General features: G+C 39.3%; 1 protein-coding gene across 7 annotated transcripts in view; it reads right to left on the bottom strand.

Annotated features, from left to right (window-relative positions):
• PKHD1 (PKHD1 ciliary IPT domain containing fibrocystin/polyductin) overlaps nt 1–16,920 on the bottom strand; it is a 429,461-nt gene that overhangs the window by 99,108 nt on the left and 313,433 nt on the right. For 6 of the 7 annotated variants that reach the window (XM_043450734.1, XM_043450737.1, XM_043450739.1 and 3 more), the window contains 3 exons: nt 11,887–12,765; nt 10,314–10,482; nt 8,598–8,755 (listed from right to left, as the gene is read on the bottom strand). In XM_043450734.1, the coding sequence (XP_043306669.1) occupies nt 8,598–8,755; nt 10,314–10,482; nt 11,887–12,765 (1,206 nt within the window). The remainder of the gene's footprint in view (nt 1–8,597; nt 8,756–10,313; nt 10,483–11,886; nt 12,766–16,920) is intronic. The other variant, XM_043450738.1, reaches the window with a different exon arrangement.

Here is a 16,920-nt window from a genome sequence, read left to right as displayed (position 1 = left end):
CTTTGGAGAAATGTCTGTTTAGTTCTTTGGCCCATTTTTTGATTGGGTCATTTATTTTTCTGGAATTGAGCTGCAGAAGTTGAATCAGTTCTAATGAGATGGATGAAACTGGAGCCCATTATACAGAGTGAAGTGAGCCAGAAAGATAAAGACCAATACAGTATACTAACACATATATATGGAATTTAGAAAGATGGTAACGATAACCCTACATGCAAAACAGAAAAAGAGACACAGATGTACAGAACAGACTTTTGGACTCTGTGGGAGAAGGCGAGGGTGGGATGTTTCGAGAGAACAGCATCGAAACATGTATATTGTCTATAGTGAAACAGATCACCAGCCCAGGTGGGATGCATGAGACAAGTGCTCGGGCCTGGTGCATTGGAAAGACCCAGAGGGATCGGGTGGAGAGGGAGGTGGGAGGGGGGATCGGGATGGGGAATACATGTAAATCCATGGCTGATTCATGTCAATGTATGACAAAAACCACTACAATATTGTAAAGTAATTAGCCTCCAACTAATAAAAATAAATGGAAAAAAAACAAACACTGAGATACAACAACAACAACAAAATAAATGAATAAAAAGCAGAGACATTGAGACATTACTTTGCCAACAAAGGTCCATCCAGTCAAAGCTATGGTTTTTCCAGCAGTCATGTATGGGTGTGAGAGTTGGACTATAAAGAAAGTTGAGCACCAAAGAAATGATGCTTTTGAACTGTGGTGTTGGAGAAGACTCTTGAGAGTCTCTTGGACTGCAAGGAGATCCAACCAGTCCATCCTAAAGGAAATCAGTCCTGAATATTCATTGGAAGGACTGATGCTGAAGCTGAAACTCCAATACTTTGGCCACCTGATGAGAAGAGCTGACCCATTTGAAAAGACCCTGATGCTGGGAAGATTGAAGGCAGGAGGAGAAGGGGACGACAGAGGATGAGATGGTTGGATGGCCTCCCTGACTCGTTGGACATGAGTTTGAGCAAGTTGGGGGAGTTGGTAATGGACAGGGAGGCCCGGTGTGTTGCAGTCCATGGGGTCGCAAAGAGTCAGACACGACTGAGTCACTGAACTGAACTGAATTTCAAGAAGTACTCATGTGTAGTGTAAAAATGTAGTCTGTATCCAAAAAGTTTGATAAATGCTGGATAACACAAAGTTAAGCAGTATTTTTTTTTTTTAATTTCAAGACTTCTCAGAACCTTTAATATTTTAATGCACATGATGAATCTTCAAAATGGGAATGGTCAGAGGTTACAACATTTATTTGGCAAAGCATCACATTTTCACAGTCTCCTGAGATAAGTGAATGGGAAGCATTCTTTTAAAATACAAAAACAAATCATACATGGCAAAAACTACCACAATATTGTAAAGTAATTAGCTTCCAATTATAATCAATAAGTTAATTAAAAAAAACAAATCATGCATTGATTAAATTTGCAAAACGTATTTTGCGGAACAGTTGCCTGGCGAACTTCAACTTGAATTTTACACTCATTTAGTCACCCATATATTAATTTATTCCTTCACTCAGCAAACATTTGCTGGGCACCTATTATGTTTCAAAGATTGTACTAAAATTTCAAAGATGTTTGCCTTCAAGGTACTCAGTCTGGAGAGAAGGCAGGCTTGTAAATTGATGACTATAGAGCATGAGATAAGCTATAATGGAATTGAGTGTTAGGCGAAGCAAAGACATAAAGAGATGGAGTCCCAACTGTATGTGGGAGCAGAAAGCATCCCACAAGGGAGCTGTTACATTGCAACACACAGGAATCCCTGTGTCTGCTGCTTCTAAACACAAGTCTTGATTTCTCTTTCATATATGACTTCCATTCTTGTTTACCGTGATGCCCCTTCTAGGCTACTCCAACAGTACACAGTGCTTTGTTCTCATTGAGTACTCAGTAAACATTTATCTGAGTTGGAAAAAAGCTCTACATTAATTAATTGGAGGAAAAGGGGAAGCTACAGAAAAATTACAATAATATTCTTTTGATCTCACAACCGAAGCTTTTTCTCCATACAAGGCTATTTCCGTCACACAACATCCAGTGGTTAATGCTGGCAAAATGCTTTTCTTAGATGTGACAGAATCCATTTAGTCTGTTCACGGAAAATGGCTATATATATGGGCTTTCTGTATGGTTGCTATTACATTGTCTTTCCAAAATGTTATAGTAACCGACAGTTATTTTTAAAAATCTAAACATCTATTTCCTACAATGTAAAGTGGAAATATGTGAATTATTCAGTTAAATATATCTTTGTACAGTGTACCACCAGATGATTCAGACCACAAGATGACAATTATCTAGAAATGTTTACAAGCCCAGACTTTGGAGTCAGACACATACAGATATAAATCTTGGTTCTACACATTCTAGCTGCGGGACCATGAAAAATTAGTTAACTTTTCTAAACCCCTATTCCTTCCAGTGCTGAAAGGGATAATAATCCCTACATGTTAAGGCTGTTGTAGGGATAAATGGGTATGTTTATAAGCCACTTAGCATAATGCGTGGCACATGGAATATGCCAGATAAATGGTAACTATTATTATTGTTAGTTGGGGTGGATAATTGCTGGAATAATTACACAGTTTCAGTTTGCTTTGTTCTGCGTAGACAGAGCTTTGTGTGTGAGAAAAGTTGATAGAACTCAGAGAGCTTACACTGGACAATCTAGAGGAAGAATCAAGAAAACACCAAAGGAGGGTACTATGTACAGTACCGTATAGTGTTAAAAACATGGGTTCAGCCCTGAATCTTCTATTAAGTAGTCGTACAACTTGGACAAGTTGCCTATGTCTCTACATCAGCTTCCACATGGAAAAAATGGAGTGGACAAAAATATCTCTTAGGGTAGATCCTGTCTGTTCTACCCTAATAATGAGATCATGCATCCAAAACTCTGCAGAGAGTCAGAAACATACTCAACAAGTATTAGTTGTTAATGGTAGGGCTGAGATACAGGATCATCACAGGAATAAGATGTTTAGATTGAAGAAAGGAAAGGGAAACTGTTCCCATAGATCATAACGCCTCTCTACAATACTTCACCCTTTACAAATCACACAGGAAAATCCTTCCGATTCACATTGTGGATTATGTCAAAATGCAGTCAAATCTTGTGATGCCATTCACTGCCCCAGACAAGTCATGGAGGAAGGAGAGAGTAAGGTAGAAGAAAGGGGCTCTTTGGGTCTTACAAAGTATCCCTGGAAGCTTCATCCTCCTCTTCTCAGGATAAAAATCCCTGCCATCACATATACCAAAGATTCTAATATTTTCTGAGACTCCACTGTGCCTTTATATTTTAATACCCTGACATCTGGAATCCTAAAAATCTAATGTTTAACCATAAATATCTGCTGAGATTAAAGAGCTATATACCAAGTTTCAATCTTTGGGGCCTATAATTGCTTGGGAAAAGAGAATGGTATTTCCCCCTCTAGCTAGAAGAAAAAGACCTCGACAAGCTCAGATACTGGCAGACAAATTTTCTAACAACCATTTCCTCTCTCCGTTCTGTCCTCTCATTTTCTCCCTCCCTCTCCTTCTCCCATTTTATAATACCATCTTGCTGTCATTCCAGGACAGATGGGAAAAAAAAGAGAAGCCTGGAAAGCTTAAAGAAAAGATATGTTTCAAGATCTAGCAACAAAGAGGTGAAAAAAATGCTGGCTGCTCTCTGGCTGTTAGGCAGCTGAGCACACGTCTCCACACTGAAACTTGAGTTTGCCCATTATTCAGTTAGAAACCACTTCATCACTCTATGGGCTGACAGTCAAATGCCAGCTTTATTTTCTTTTTTATCAACCTCATCTTTTATTTTTGATTTGAGGCTAGTCACTTTTAAGGTCTCCACAATGGTTTATAACTTTCTTTCTCAAGAAGTGTCTGAGAAGTAACACGATTTGAAAAATGTTTCTTACCCTTTCCTGGTAAAGAATGGGAAACTCTCACCTGGCGGATTTGGTCAGAAGTCCTGTTCAGATCACAGTACTTTGCTGGGAATGATGTCAAGGAAAGTGTGGGAAAAGCTTATCATGAGTTTAGACTTTTAATATAATGATTCAATATAGAGTTTAAAAAATAAACTTAAGCATTGAACCCATTTTTATCCAGTGATATACTGTGAAAGTGATACAACAATGAGGTCATTTAACTCACTTCAATATAGGAAAAATAATATAATTTTTTAAAAAAGATTTAATATATTCTTATTACGCAAAGACTTAATTTAGATTGTAAATACTTCTCTGTCTTCTTAGATAATGTTCTTTTTCCTTTCAGAAGTATATCCAGTGTGTAAATAAGCAAGTATGTTTATGTCTGCTGGTATTTGGCACAGAAAGCTAATTCTTGATTCTTCATGAGAAACTGAAACTGCCTGCTTTTTAAATTAAAAATATTGTCTTCTTAACATCCTGTTTATTTACTTCAAAGGGGGTATACAACTCTACAGTAGTGATTCTCAAACCTTAGCACAGCAGAATTACCTGGGGAGGGTTTCTGTGTGTGTGTGTGCATGTGTGTGTAGATGTGTATGTAGATGTGTACAAATGTGTGTTTTTGTGTGTTTACGTGCATGTGTGTATTAAACATAAAGGCCTGATGGGGCTTCACATACCTATCAATTCAAAATCCTCACACATGCAAATGAATGTTTAATGTCCTAGATGATTCTGATTTTCAGCCAACTTCAGGAGCCACTATGCTAAGCATGTCAAGTTTACCTCCTAAATAGGAGGTAGGAGGACAAGGAGAACAAGAGCAAGAAGAATGGGGTGGGTTTTGTTTGTTTCAAAATTTCCAGTCTATTGGGAACCAACACTTTAAAATATAATGCAAATTATCAGACAAACTAGAATACAGAATGAAAGGTCTAATTTTTGCTCATTAGATCCAACAGACATACAATTACTGTCAAGTAGCTCTGTCTCCATGTGACATTCTGTCATCACCTCCCTGTGGACCCACACAGTCTGTGGGCAGCACAGGATGGTGGAAAAACCATGGAGTCCTGCATCTGTGGGGCCCTAACCCCCAGCTTTCTAGCTGCACCACCTGCTCCCAACCTCACTCCCATGATGATCCATTCACGCCATAGCAGCTTGCATGATCTTTTCAGAGAATGAATAAAATCCTTGCACCACCTCCATAAAAATCCTCCATACCATCTTACTAAATTAACTCTGGCCATATATATATATATATATATATATATTTATATATATACTTATATATATAGGGGCCAGGCCCATTCTGGTATCAAAGCCCATGCTCTGGCTGGTCCTTCTCCCTGGAAAGTTCCTCCCTCTGCTCAAAGCAGTGATTCCCTGCTCCTCATTCAGGCCTCTCTGGAATTGTAACTCTAATAGCAGCTCCCTTACACAAACACAACACATGCCACACACACCTGAAACTACCTCTGTAGCCCAAAATTCTGTTTTATTTTCTTCATACCTCTCATCACTATTGGAATTTTTTTTATTTGTTTTGTTTTATTTATTTATTTTGTTTATTTGTTTATAGATAGAGATGTATAAAAAAGCAGAGGTATATAGATACATCTCCACTGGAACATAAGTTTGATGAAAGCAGGAATGTTATCTTATTCACAACTACAGTTCCCATCCTTAGAAAGGCACTGGTGGGCTCATGCTCAAATGCATTTGCTGAATAAATGAAAATAGCAACTGCAGCATTCTGCATGCAAAAGGTGCTCAAGGAAAGCTAGCTACCATTACAGCCCCTTTCTACTTTCTACATCATGGCTGAGAAACTGTAAAATACCCTTGGAACCAAATCTCTAACTTCTTTCAGCCCACTCCTAATAACATCAGTAGCCCATATGTACGAATTGGGCCAATAGGTTTGTATACTGGGAAAGACAGGAAATGAGACAGAAGCCAGGGTAAAAAGTTCTAGTACCTCTCTAGTTCTACCTAAAGAAGTTATTCATTTCAAGCCTCTGTTTTTATAAATAATTTTAGATTTTCAGATGATCAAATGCCTCCATGTTCAAAAGAAATTCTTTCCAGAATAAAATGCAAATGGTTTTTAGAGGCTCTTCTGCTTGGGATTAACTGTTTTACACTCTGTTGCCATGTGTGTTTCAACACTGGCTGCACATGCAAACTTACAGATAAGTACAAAACAAAATTAACAGCTCACTTTTCCCCTGGCTACACACCCTGCATTACACAGATAGCAAAACCCACTGGCAGAGTATTGCTCACAGCTGATCCACATGGATAATTTTTGCTCCCAACACCAGAGCATAAGACACTATGTCAGAACCTGTGGATATCTGAATTTTTCATGTGAACTTCTATGTGCAAACAAAATCTGTACTTTTCAAATTAAAAATAAACCTCAAAGGCAATGTACTCCAAAGTGTTTGTTAATAAAATGGAAAAACGTCAAAAGGGTGTGTTCAGCTCAATGCCATTTGGAATAAAGAGAAGAGCTGGTTCCAGCAGCCTCCGTTTTCATCTTTTTGGACTGTTTCCACTGTTTTATAGATGATCACAGGTTCTTGTTGTGAAGAGGAAAAATACTAAATACATTTTTACTCTCTTAAAATTAAATTTGTCCTTCTATCCTCCACCAGATTGTGGACAAGAATTGGAAAGTAGCAAAAAAGAATGGTTTAAAAAATGAAAAGGGACTTGAATTAGAGAAGAAGGGATCTATTCCTATTTTGGAAGTCACAGAAAAACACTCCAATCCTGTTAATACCCAGAAGGCACCATTTACTGTGTGCATCTCCTTCATGGCAAGAAGATGCAGATTGTACTTGTAGCATGGTAAACAGCAGATACTATTGGGAACTATAGGAATCCTGTAGGAATCCTGCAGCTGGAATCTATAGCATCTTCATTTAAAATGTTATAAAGCGTTAAAACATCAGGTGTTTAAGGCAGTCCATCCTACCTTTAGCCACTCACACACCTGCTCAAACTTGTCCACACACTGATGGTAAGCAACGTAATAATACCTATTGGAGTATAATGTAATAATACCTATTGGAGTATCACCACTGAATCATGTTTCACAACCAAGACAAAGAGTGGTGAAAAAATAAAATATACAGCTTTTCAACCCCACATGGTAGGCAACCATCTAAGGATTTATTGAAAGAATGATGGTATCAATTACTGAGATAGGGTCAACTAGACAAGAGACAAGCTGTGGATGGGGACAGAGTTCAAGAATTCCATCTGGGGCCATGTTGAGTCTGACATGCTAATTATACTTCCGAGATGTCAGTTGAATATAATAGACCACGGTTCATGGAGGAGTTTGGGATGGAGATATAAATTGGAGGTCATCAACATTAAATGGTACTTTCAACTCTGGACTTGGGGGCATGATAGGAAAAGAAGAGGTCTGAGGATGTCTTGAAATATTCGGAACTTCAAAAGAGAAAGCAAAAGTGAAAGTGTTAGTCACTCAGTCACGTCCAACTTTTTGCGACCCCACGGATGAGGCTCCTCTGTCCATGGGATTCTCCAGGCAAGAATACTGCAGTGGGTTGCCATTCCCTTCTCCAGGGGATCTTCCCCACCCAGAGATCGAACCTGGGTGTCCCTCATTGCAGGTGGATCCTTCACCATCTAAGCCATCAGGGACGCCCCAAAAGAGAAAGGGAGCCTAGGAAAGAAGTCTGAAAAGAATCAACCAATGAAGTGGGAAGAAAGCTGGGGATGTTTTTTGGATTTATTTGCTGTAGTTTTCACCTGAATAAAAATGTAAACTCAAAGTCGCATTGTTTGTGGAAGTAGAAAGAACAACAAGTAGAAAGATAATGCTCTCTCCAGGGGTCCAGAAATCAAAACTGATAGCCGAATGGGCTTCAGTTATAAAAGCAAGAAGAAGAAGGGATTTGATCACAGACCCCCAAAGATAAATAGAAGATAGAGAAAGGGAAGGCAAAAAAGAAAACATGCCATTTACTCTACCACCCTTTCCAGAATGAAAGCATTTAGTTCTGATGGAAGAAAAAGCTGGATTCAGAAGCCAGAGGACTGACTTCCAAGGCAGACATTGTGAAATACTGCAGGCCCAGGTGACCAAGCTAGTGAGAGGACTGTTCTTTTCACCAGTACACAGGGGGTTTCAGGAATCGTACCTCTGACATGGACCACAGACAATCTCATGGAGGGCAAAACAGTGGTGTGGTGACAGCTGTTAAGCTAAGCACCCAATATTCCTGGGCTTCCCTTGTGATTCATCTGGTAAAGAATCCGCCTGCAATGCGGGAGCCCTGGGTTCGATCCCTGGGTAGGGAAGATCCCCTGGAGAAGGGGAAGGCTCCCCTCTCCAGTATTTTGGCCTAGAGAATTTCATGGACTGTATAGTCCATGGGGTCACAAAGAGTCGGACATGACTGAGTGACTTTCACTTCACTTCATTTCTGAGATAGAGGTGAGCTGGGCAGCTCATTGGCACAGACTCCAGCTCTACAGCTCAGTTCTTTTCCAGTATATTTTGTTCTCCTGGACCACACAACCAAACCATCTCAGTCCTGTTCACGCTCTCTCTGCTAGAGTTGTCAAGTTCACATAGAACTAACTGACCTGTGTTGAAGAAGGATCCAGTCCATTCTGCTTCCGTTTTAGGAAATACAGAAACCGGTGGGGGCAGACCCAGGGTTCTCCCATCCAGATCCTTAAAGAGATATTTTCCAGGGCTTTCACAATCTGATTCAGAGCAGGCCAGTGTTTCTAAATCTTTCCTGTGAATATCGATAGAAAGCAACTGTCTCATTTCCATGATAAGCAGCAAAAAGAAAACATACATTGGTGGCGCTGACACTGTGAAAAATAAATTCAACAAAATTTTATTACTAATAATGTGTACATAGATAAGAAATAAAATGATAGGAAAAGATATTTCACAGCTATTTGGTCAAGAAGAAAGACATTCTTATTAACCAAATATTCTGGATATCAAGTTATATAATCCTAACACAGATCACTAGTTTTCTAAAATGAAAGATACAATAAATTTGTTTCTAATATTTACTAAACATAATGTAATCATTGCTTTATGGAACTTTGGGGCCTTGCAGTATTTTAAGATTATCATTATAAATATCAATTATACTTGTACTATATACAATGTTGGAAAAAAAGATATTTACATTCAACAAATATCTACCGAAAACCTAATGAAAGCCATTGGGGAAGACAATGCTGATAAAGATAGACACCAGAATTTAGAGTCAAGCATGGTATATAAACAAGTTATTGGCAATTATAACACTGCATTATAGAGAATCAATGCAATTTCCTCTGGGGCTAATATTTTTAGGTACCATTAGTAATAATATTAAATATTTATTGCATGTCTACCATGTGTCAGGTATTAATAGAACAAAGAATCAAATACTAGTATCATTTAGCTTTATAACTATTTCATCCCATAGGTAAGGCACGAACATAAGGAAGACTGGACAATAGAAAAAAAAATGACAGAATAACACAAATTGTATACCTAATAATGTTGAGGTTCTAAAAACGGTTCAGGAAAGAGCACCAAAAAGAGACGGGTGCTGGACCAAACACACAAACTTTCTGATATAAGGTGGGATTTCCTGATTCTTTTATTACAACTAGAGTTTCCCCAGTGTTATAGGAGAGAGAAAGTAATCCATTTTCCCTCCTTCTGACTTTCCCACTCCCTCTTATGGCAAAGAGAAAAAATAATTCCTTGTCTAGTTTTCAGATTTTTTAATGCAACTCTAAGATCATTGGTTCATGAATAGTAGTAGTTAGGCCTGGTCTGAGTATAAATATGAGTCATATCATTCATTTCAGGGATTCCTGACAGCAGCCATGGCCCCATTCCCCACCAGTCCCTGCACAAGGGCTCCCAAGCCTCCTTCTGAAGACGTGATGCTGTACTCCACAAACGAGTCAAGAATTAGGGTCAATTTTTCCCACTGATTCTGAAAACATCCCAGAGAAGTCTCTCTGACAAAGATAAAAATATTAATATCAATAAAACTTGCAATTCACTACTTCTGCCTCTTGTGTCTGTCAGAGGACATAGCAGGATGCATCCCCGATTCAAGGCAGTGAGAAACAGTCTCTGTTTAGTGACAGAGATTGCAAAAATCATATCTCAAAGGCATGGATATAGGAAGGGAAAGAATCTAGTGTATCTTTCTAGAAATACTTATCTCTAATCTCACTGATGATTTCATCCTTGTTTAAAAAACATATTCAAGTACTTGAAGAATTACCAAATCCTTCATAAATATGGCTTACTATAAATACCAAAACTGGTACCTGGTTTGTAAAGGAGGAAAGTAGAACTTGTTTTTATCTTTGATCTTTAGCATACTGGTCCTCTCTGCCATTATTGGAGGCACGATTCCAGTGTTCTCTACATTGGGCAGAATACAAACATCTAGATCATCACTATAGCAACTCTTCACAAAACTAGAAAAGGTCACATCTGAAAAAAGAATGTTTATAAAGTATTAATGTTATAACATTATATCATGTAAACAACCAGTCACAAATACAGACTACATAACTAAATATTCATATACTAATGCCCAAGAGTAAGTTTAAGTCACTGCCCAGCATAGTTCCAGGAGTTTACATAAATCTTGACTTAAAATACCTTTAATTCAGAAAAAAAGTACCTTTAATTCTTGAAGGCATGGACATTGTATGCAAAATAGAAGAGCATTCCAACACACTGACATCTTACAAGCAATACTTTCCATAAAAGTTTTGGTCAAAATTGAATGGGGAGTGAATATAATAGTACAAAAGAGATCTGAGATAGATTTTCTGCATAGGTTGTAGTATAACTGAAATTTAATCCTGGCTGCCCCACCAGATTCTTAACAACCTCACTGAGGCACACCCTCCCTGTATCAATTTCCTCCTCTGCGTGATAGGAAAAACAATACCAGGCATATAATCAAATTAAATATTTTCCTGTGAAAGCTGTTCGACATGTATAGAGTAGTGACATTTTTTCTATTTTTTATTATTGGAATATAATTGCTTTACAATTTTGTGTTAGTCTCTGCTGTACAGTAAAGTGAATCAGCAATGTGTGTGTGTGTGTGTGTGTGTATGTTTATTCTCAATCTTGGGCTTCCCAAGAGTCTGCCTGCAATGCAGGAGCCCGAGGTTCAATCCCTGGGTCAGAAAGATCCCCAAGAGAAGGAAATGGCAACCCACTCCAGTATTCTTGCCAGGAGAATCCCATGGACAGAGGAGCCTGACAGGCTCCAGTCCATGGGGTCACAAGAGTAGGACACGACTTAGCAACTAAACCAACTCCACATGTATACCCTCCCTCTTGAACCTCACACCCCATCCCACCCTTCTAGGTCATCATAGAGCACTGGGTTGAGCTCTCTGTGCTATACATCAGGTTCCCACTACCTATTTTACGCACAGTAGTGTATTTATGTCAAACCTAATCTCCCACCCTCCCCTCTCCGACCCTATGTTCACAAGTCCATTCTCTATATAGTAGAGATTCTCTGCATCTCTATTCCTGCCCTGGAACTAGGTTCATCTGTACCATTTTTCTAGATCCCACATACATGTATTACTATACAATATTTTTCTCTTTTTTTTATTTACTTCACCCTATACAGCAGGCTCGAGGTTCATCTCTACAAATGACCCAATTTTGTTCCTCAATGAACCACTCACTGTCATTATATTAATAAACCACCCCTGTGGTTATCAATGCCCAGTAGCTGATCAACTGGACAGCAAGAACCAAACTATACTGTACTCTTTTGGTAATACACTTTCAAGATATTATTAAAGGTTCTATGGGTTCTATGCGCAGATGTATTAGACTACATTGCTTGGAAAAAATTCTCACCTTGAAGTTTCATGATGCCTGAAATCAAATGGCCATTCCTCACTTTGTGCCATGGCTCCTGAGGCCACCGATTTGGTTCTGAGGTGAATATCGGCCACAGAATACCAACTCGACCCCCTCTGGGATTGGAAGGAGCTCGATCAGGTGATGTCAAGTTGGCAGAATGTGGTTTAACTCTGTCTTGAATGCAGTCAAAAGATGAGCTAGTGGCCACAATGACTGAATTCCTAAGCACAATCTGTAGATTTCTGATATAACACTGTGGAGCAGAAGACACATAAACTGCTGTGAAAAGGCCAACGGTATTGTCTACCAGAGTGAGGTTCTCTATTTCCATGCTGTTCTCCACTTGAAGCATAGCACCATAGTCAAAGTTCTTGAAAGCCAAGAAGCCAGAGATACCAGTGCAGTTGTCACGTCCACTCCCCTTATAGAGATGAAGGCCATGAAGATTTGAGTGGGCCACGTTATCAGACCAAAGAGATTCAGGAGAGGAACACCTGTGGCCTTGGATGTGAAAACCAAGTCTCTCGGATCCTGCCACAACATTGCCATGGAGATGAGTGTTCTTTGCCTCATTCACTTTGATTCCTGCCACCCAACCAGGAGACCATGCTGACTGTGTCATCAGAACCACAAGGTTATTAGAGAGAGAATAGTCCTGACCCTCCAGATCAATGCCATGGCCAGCAGTGCTAAACACCACATTGTCATTTAAAATGATCCCCTGACTGGCAGCTGCATGGATGCCCCCACCGCAGCTTTGGTGCAGAGTAGAAGATATTATCCAGGATCCTGCTGACACATTAGTGAGTTCAACGGATGAATACAGCGGTGACCCAAAGTTCTGAATTTCCACATTGAAAAGTTGAAGGATGCCTGCAAGCAAAATGCACATTAGCAGGTACTTATTTTGTCCCCTCAAGAGTCAGAAGAATGGTCCATTCAATGGCTCAGGACATGCAGATTTTTCATTAAAATATAATAGTTTAGTTTTAGCACCAGCGCTATATCTTATATCATCAAGTCTGAATCATTAAAAAAATATCACAATACTTCCTGAAAATACATTCTTAAGAGTCTGGTCATAGGACGAAGAGGAAGATGACAGGAAGACAGGGGAAGGAGAGAGACTTTGGGGGTGGGCACAGCTAGCTTAAAGATTCTGGGTACCCGTTTTCAGGATTGGGTCAAGGAACCAGCTAAGAATGAAGGAAATATGGCTTCCTGGCCACTCACCCCAAAGTCATGTCTCTTTTCAGTGACCCCATGCGAAAAGGTCACAGCCTTACCCACAGAGATATTATATGAAAGAAAATAATGGCTAAATATATACAACATCTTAATCATTTTTAAAGGAGAGTGTAAGTACAAAATTTCTGCTCAATAGATGTCCAGAAATATAACATTCTTTTTGATGAAGACATGATACAGCCAATAATATATTTTTAAGTGACTTTAAAGACTCTTAATTTTTTTTTCCTGTATTGTTATCCTAGCCACATTATATTTCCTGTTTCCTTTTCACAATAAGAGGATTTTCTACATTTTTTTATGTCAGGAGAGGATAGTGAATTATTTAGCCTTATTGAAGATTTTATTGGTTCTGTTTTAAGCAGATATTATTAAAATACAGTATACAACAAAATACAATATAAAATATAGCCACTAGACTAATTTGAAAATATAATGAACACTAATTTGTCAGTGTATAGGCACTTGATAAAATAGATAATAACATGAATATGGGGGAAATGAGGTGAATTAATAAACAAAACATCTAACTCTAATACAGCACTAATTATATACCAGGCATAAATGTATATGTGTGTGATATATATACTCTTAATTTCTTTAAAAATCTATGTGATAGATGTAGTTATCCCCATTTGAGGGGCTATCCCCACTATCCCCTGAGGCAGAGAAGGGTTAGGAGCGCACTAGGACTTGGACCTGGGCATATGGTGCAGATGCTGTACTGTTATCCCCCACGCAGGCTCAGTGGGGAGTATGCGTCCCATGGTAGAATAAAACAAACAGGTTTGCACTGAGATTCCCACAACTGGGGTACAGCCCTGTTCTAAGAGAAGAGACAACATATGTCTTTAGCTAGGTAGACCTCACTTCTTTTCTTTATTCTTCTTTTTTAAAGTTACTGCCCAAGGTAAACTATAAAGTTATTTCCCTCACTAAAAAGAGAGGGAATTGTGGTGTTTTAGTATTTAAAGCACAGAGATGTGACGTCGCTCAGTCATGTCCGACTCTTCGCGACCCCATGGCCTGTAGCCTACCATGCTCCTCCATCCATGGGATTTTCCAGGCAAGAGTACTAGAGTGGGTTGCCATTTCCTTCTCCAGAGGATCTTCCCAACCCAGGTACTGAACCCAGGTATCCCACATTGTAGGCAGACACTTTACCGTCTGAGCTACCAGGGAAGTATAGTCCAGTCTTAATCCTCCACCTTCCCCACTCCCTTTTCATAGATGAGAAACCTGAACCCTTGCAAATCAATCTATTGCAAAACCAAGCTACTGTGAGGACAAATGAAGTCTGTGTGTCTTTCTGAATGGTCAAACAGGATTCCACTATATCTAGATTTCTCAGAGGATGCTGGTTAAAGAGACACTAGTTGATGGTATGGAAATATTCACAGAATGAGAAAACATTTACAAATTATTTATAGCATGATACCACTTTTCAATGTAGTTTGAAGCAACCCTTGCAAGAAGCACATAGCTAAAATGATCATGGAATCCGCTTCTGAGAACTTTGGCCCAAAGCACATCATGTCCACATGTAGAAGCTTAGTTTACAAACTGGAAAATAGTTCTAGAATCTCATTCAAGGCAATGTATCATTATTGTTTTACTTAGTGTGTTTTTTTCTGTCATCCTTGCACAGTTTTAATTCATAGTTTTAAATTGTACAAGATCTTTTTACCCGTGTGCATATTATTCAACAATTGAAAACTGCTGTTGCTGCTAAGTCACTTCAGTCATGTCTGACTCTGTGTGACCCCATAGACAACAGCCCACCAGGCTCCCCCATCCCTGGGATTCTACAGGCAAGAACACCAGAGTGGGTTGCCATTTCCTTCTCCAATGCGTGAAAGTGAAAAGTGAAAGTGAAATCACTCAGTAGTGTCCGACTCCCAGCAACCCTGTGGACTGCAGCCCACCAGGCTCCTCCGTCCATGGGATTTTCCAGGCAAGAGTACTAATCAATAGCAAATACTTAAAATATCTGAGCATTCAAATGGAGAATTAAGCAATGATTTTGTTCAAAACTGTTTTCCTATTTTTTCTTTTTGCTTATCATAATTCTGAGCATAACTTGTTGGGTATTACTGGTCAGAAGGAGGGGAATGACAGAAGAACCTGATTTAAAAGTAGGGATTGTTAATCCCTGGCCTGCTTTTCTGCCCTGTAACCATTCAACACTGTAGTGGTGTCCTTGACCCACACCTGTAGGTCCTACATCATCCAGGCTCTGGAATATGTTACAGAAAAGTGTAAGGGTTCTTAATACAATGTGGAGAACTGTACTAGATTCTGAAACAGAAAAAGGACCTTAGTGGAAAGTGGAATCTGGAATAATGTCTTAAGTTCAGTTAACACTAATGCAGTAAGGTTAATTTAATGGCTGTCACAAACGTACCAGAGTTATTGTAGATTTTCCTGTTAGGGAAAACAGAATGAAAAGTATACAGGAACTCTTCATACCATCTTTGCAACTTTTTTACAAACCTAAAGTGATTATAAAATTAAAAGCTTATCAACTGCTTCAGAATCAAGCTTGAATTTGAGTGTTACTTTGAGAGCTGGATGACTTTTCTTACTGTTCATTTATTTAACTCACTCACATTTATTGAGGACCTAATACACAGCAGTTATAATACCATACTGAGAAAACAGGGCTGAAAACCTCAGCCTTACCCTCAAGAAGTTCTAAAGCTCGTAATGGAGTTTTATGAATTAGCAGACAATTTTATTATAGACTCTGTTTCCTCACACATAAAACCGAGGATAAAATGTCACTCTCACAGGGATATTAGGATTCGATGAGATAAAATAGGCATGAAAACCAGCATAGTTCCTAGTCTATAAGAAACACTGGATTCAGCTTCTCTGTCCCTTTCCCAGGGTTGTTTTAGGAGCCCCAACCAGCAAGCCAGAGGCTCAGAACCAAGTCAGCATTGCAGGTGGTGAGGGTCCAGCTTTGGTGCTCAGCTGTAAGAACCAGCCTCCTGTCCTGCTCTCGCAATCAGGTTCTAGCCTGGCCTGCAGGTACCGTGTAAAGGGGCCCTGTCTTGCACTCCCTTCCTAATTCTCTGTCTTCACAAACTGCAGGGTAGATTTGTTTCTACATGACCACCACGATGACCAGGACTCAGCCTTTGTCTAGCCTTCCAGAGCAGGGTTACTCCACCTCAACATAACTGACATTTTGGTCCAGGACATGGAACAACAGACTGGTTCCAAATAGGAAAAGGAGTACGTCAAGGCTGTATATTGTCACCCTACTTATTTAACTTATATGCAGAGTACATCATGAGAAATGCTGGGCTGGAAGAAGCACAAGCTGGAATCAAGATTGCCAGGAGAAATATCAATAACCTCAGATATGCAGATGACACCACCCTTATGGCAGAAAGTGAAGAGGAACTAAAAAAGCCTCTTGATGAAAGTGAAAGAGGAGAGTAAAATAGTTGGCTTAAAGCTCAACATTCAGAAAACTAAGATCATGGTGTCTGGTCCTATCACCTCATGGGAAATAGATGGGGAGACAGTGGAAACAGTGTCAGACTTTATTTTTTAGGGCTCCAAAATCACTGCGGATGGTGACTGCAGCCATGAAAATAAAAGATGCTTACTCCTTGGAAGGAAAGTTATGACCAACCTAGACAGCATATTAAAAAGCAGAGACATTACATTGCCAACAAAGGTCCGTCTGGTCAAGGCTATGGTTTTTCCAGTGGTCATGTATGGATGTGACAGTTGGACTGTGAAGAAAGCTGAGCACCAAAAAATTGA

The sequence above is a fragment of the Cervus canadensis genome, chromosome 28 (genome assembly GCF_019320065.1).
Source record: "Cervus canadensis isolate Bull #8, Minnesota chromosome 28, ASM1932006v1, whole genome shotgun sequence".
Lineage (NCBI taxonomy): Eukaryota > Metazoa > Chordata > Mammalia > Artiodactyla > Cervidae > Cervus > Cervus canadensis.
Note: the sequence above shows the minus strand (reverse complement) of the source record. Positions and strands in the feature narration are given on the sequence as shown.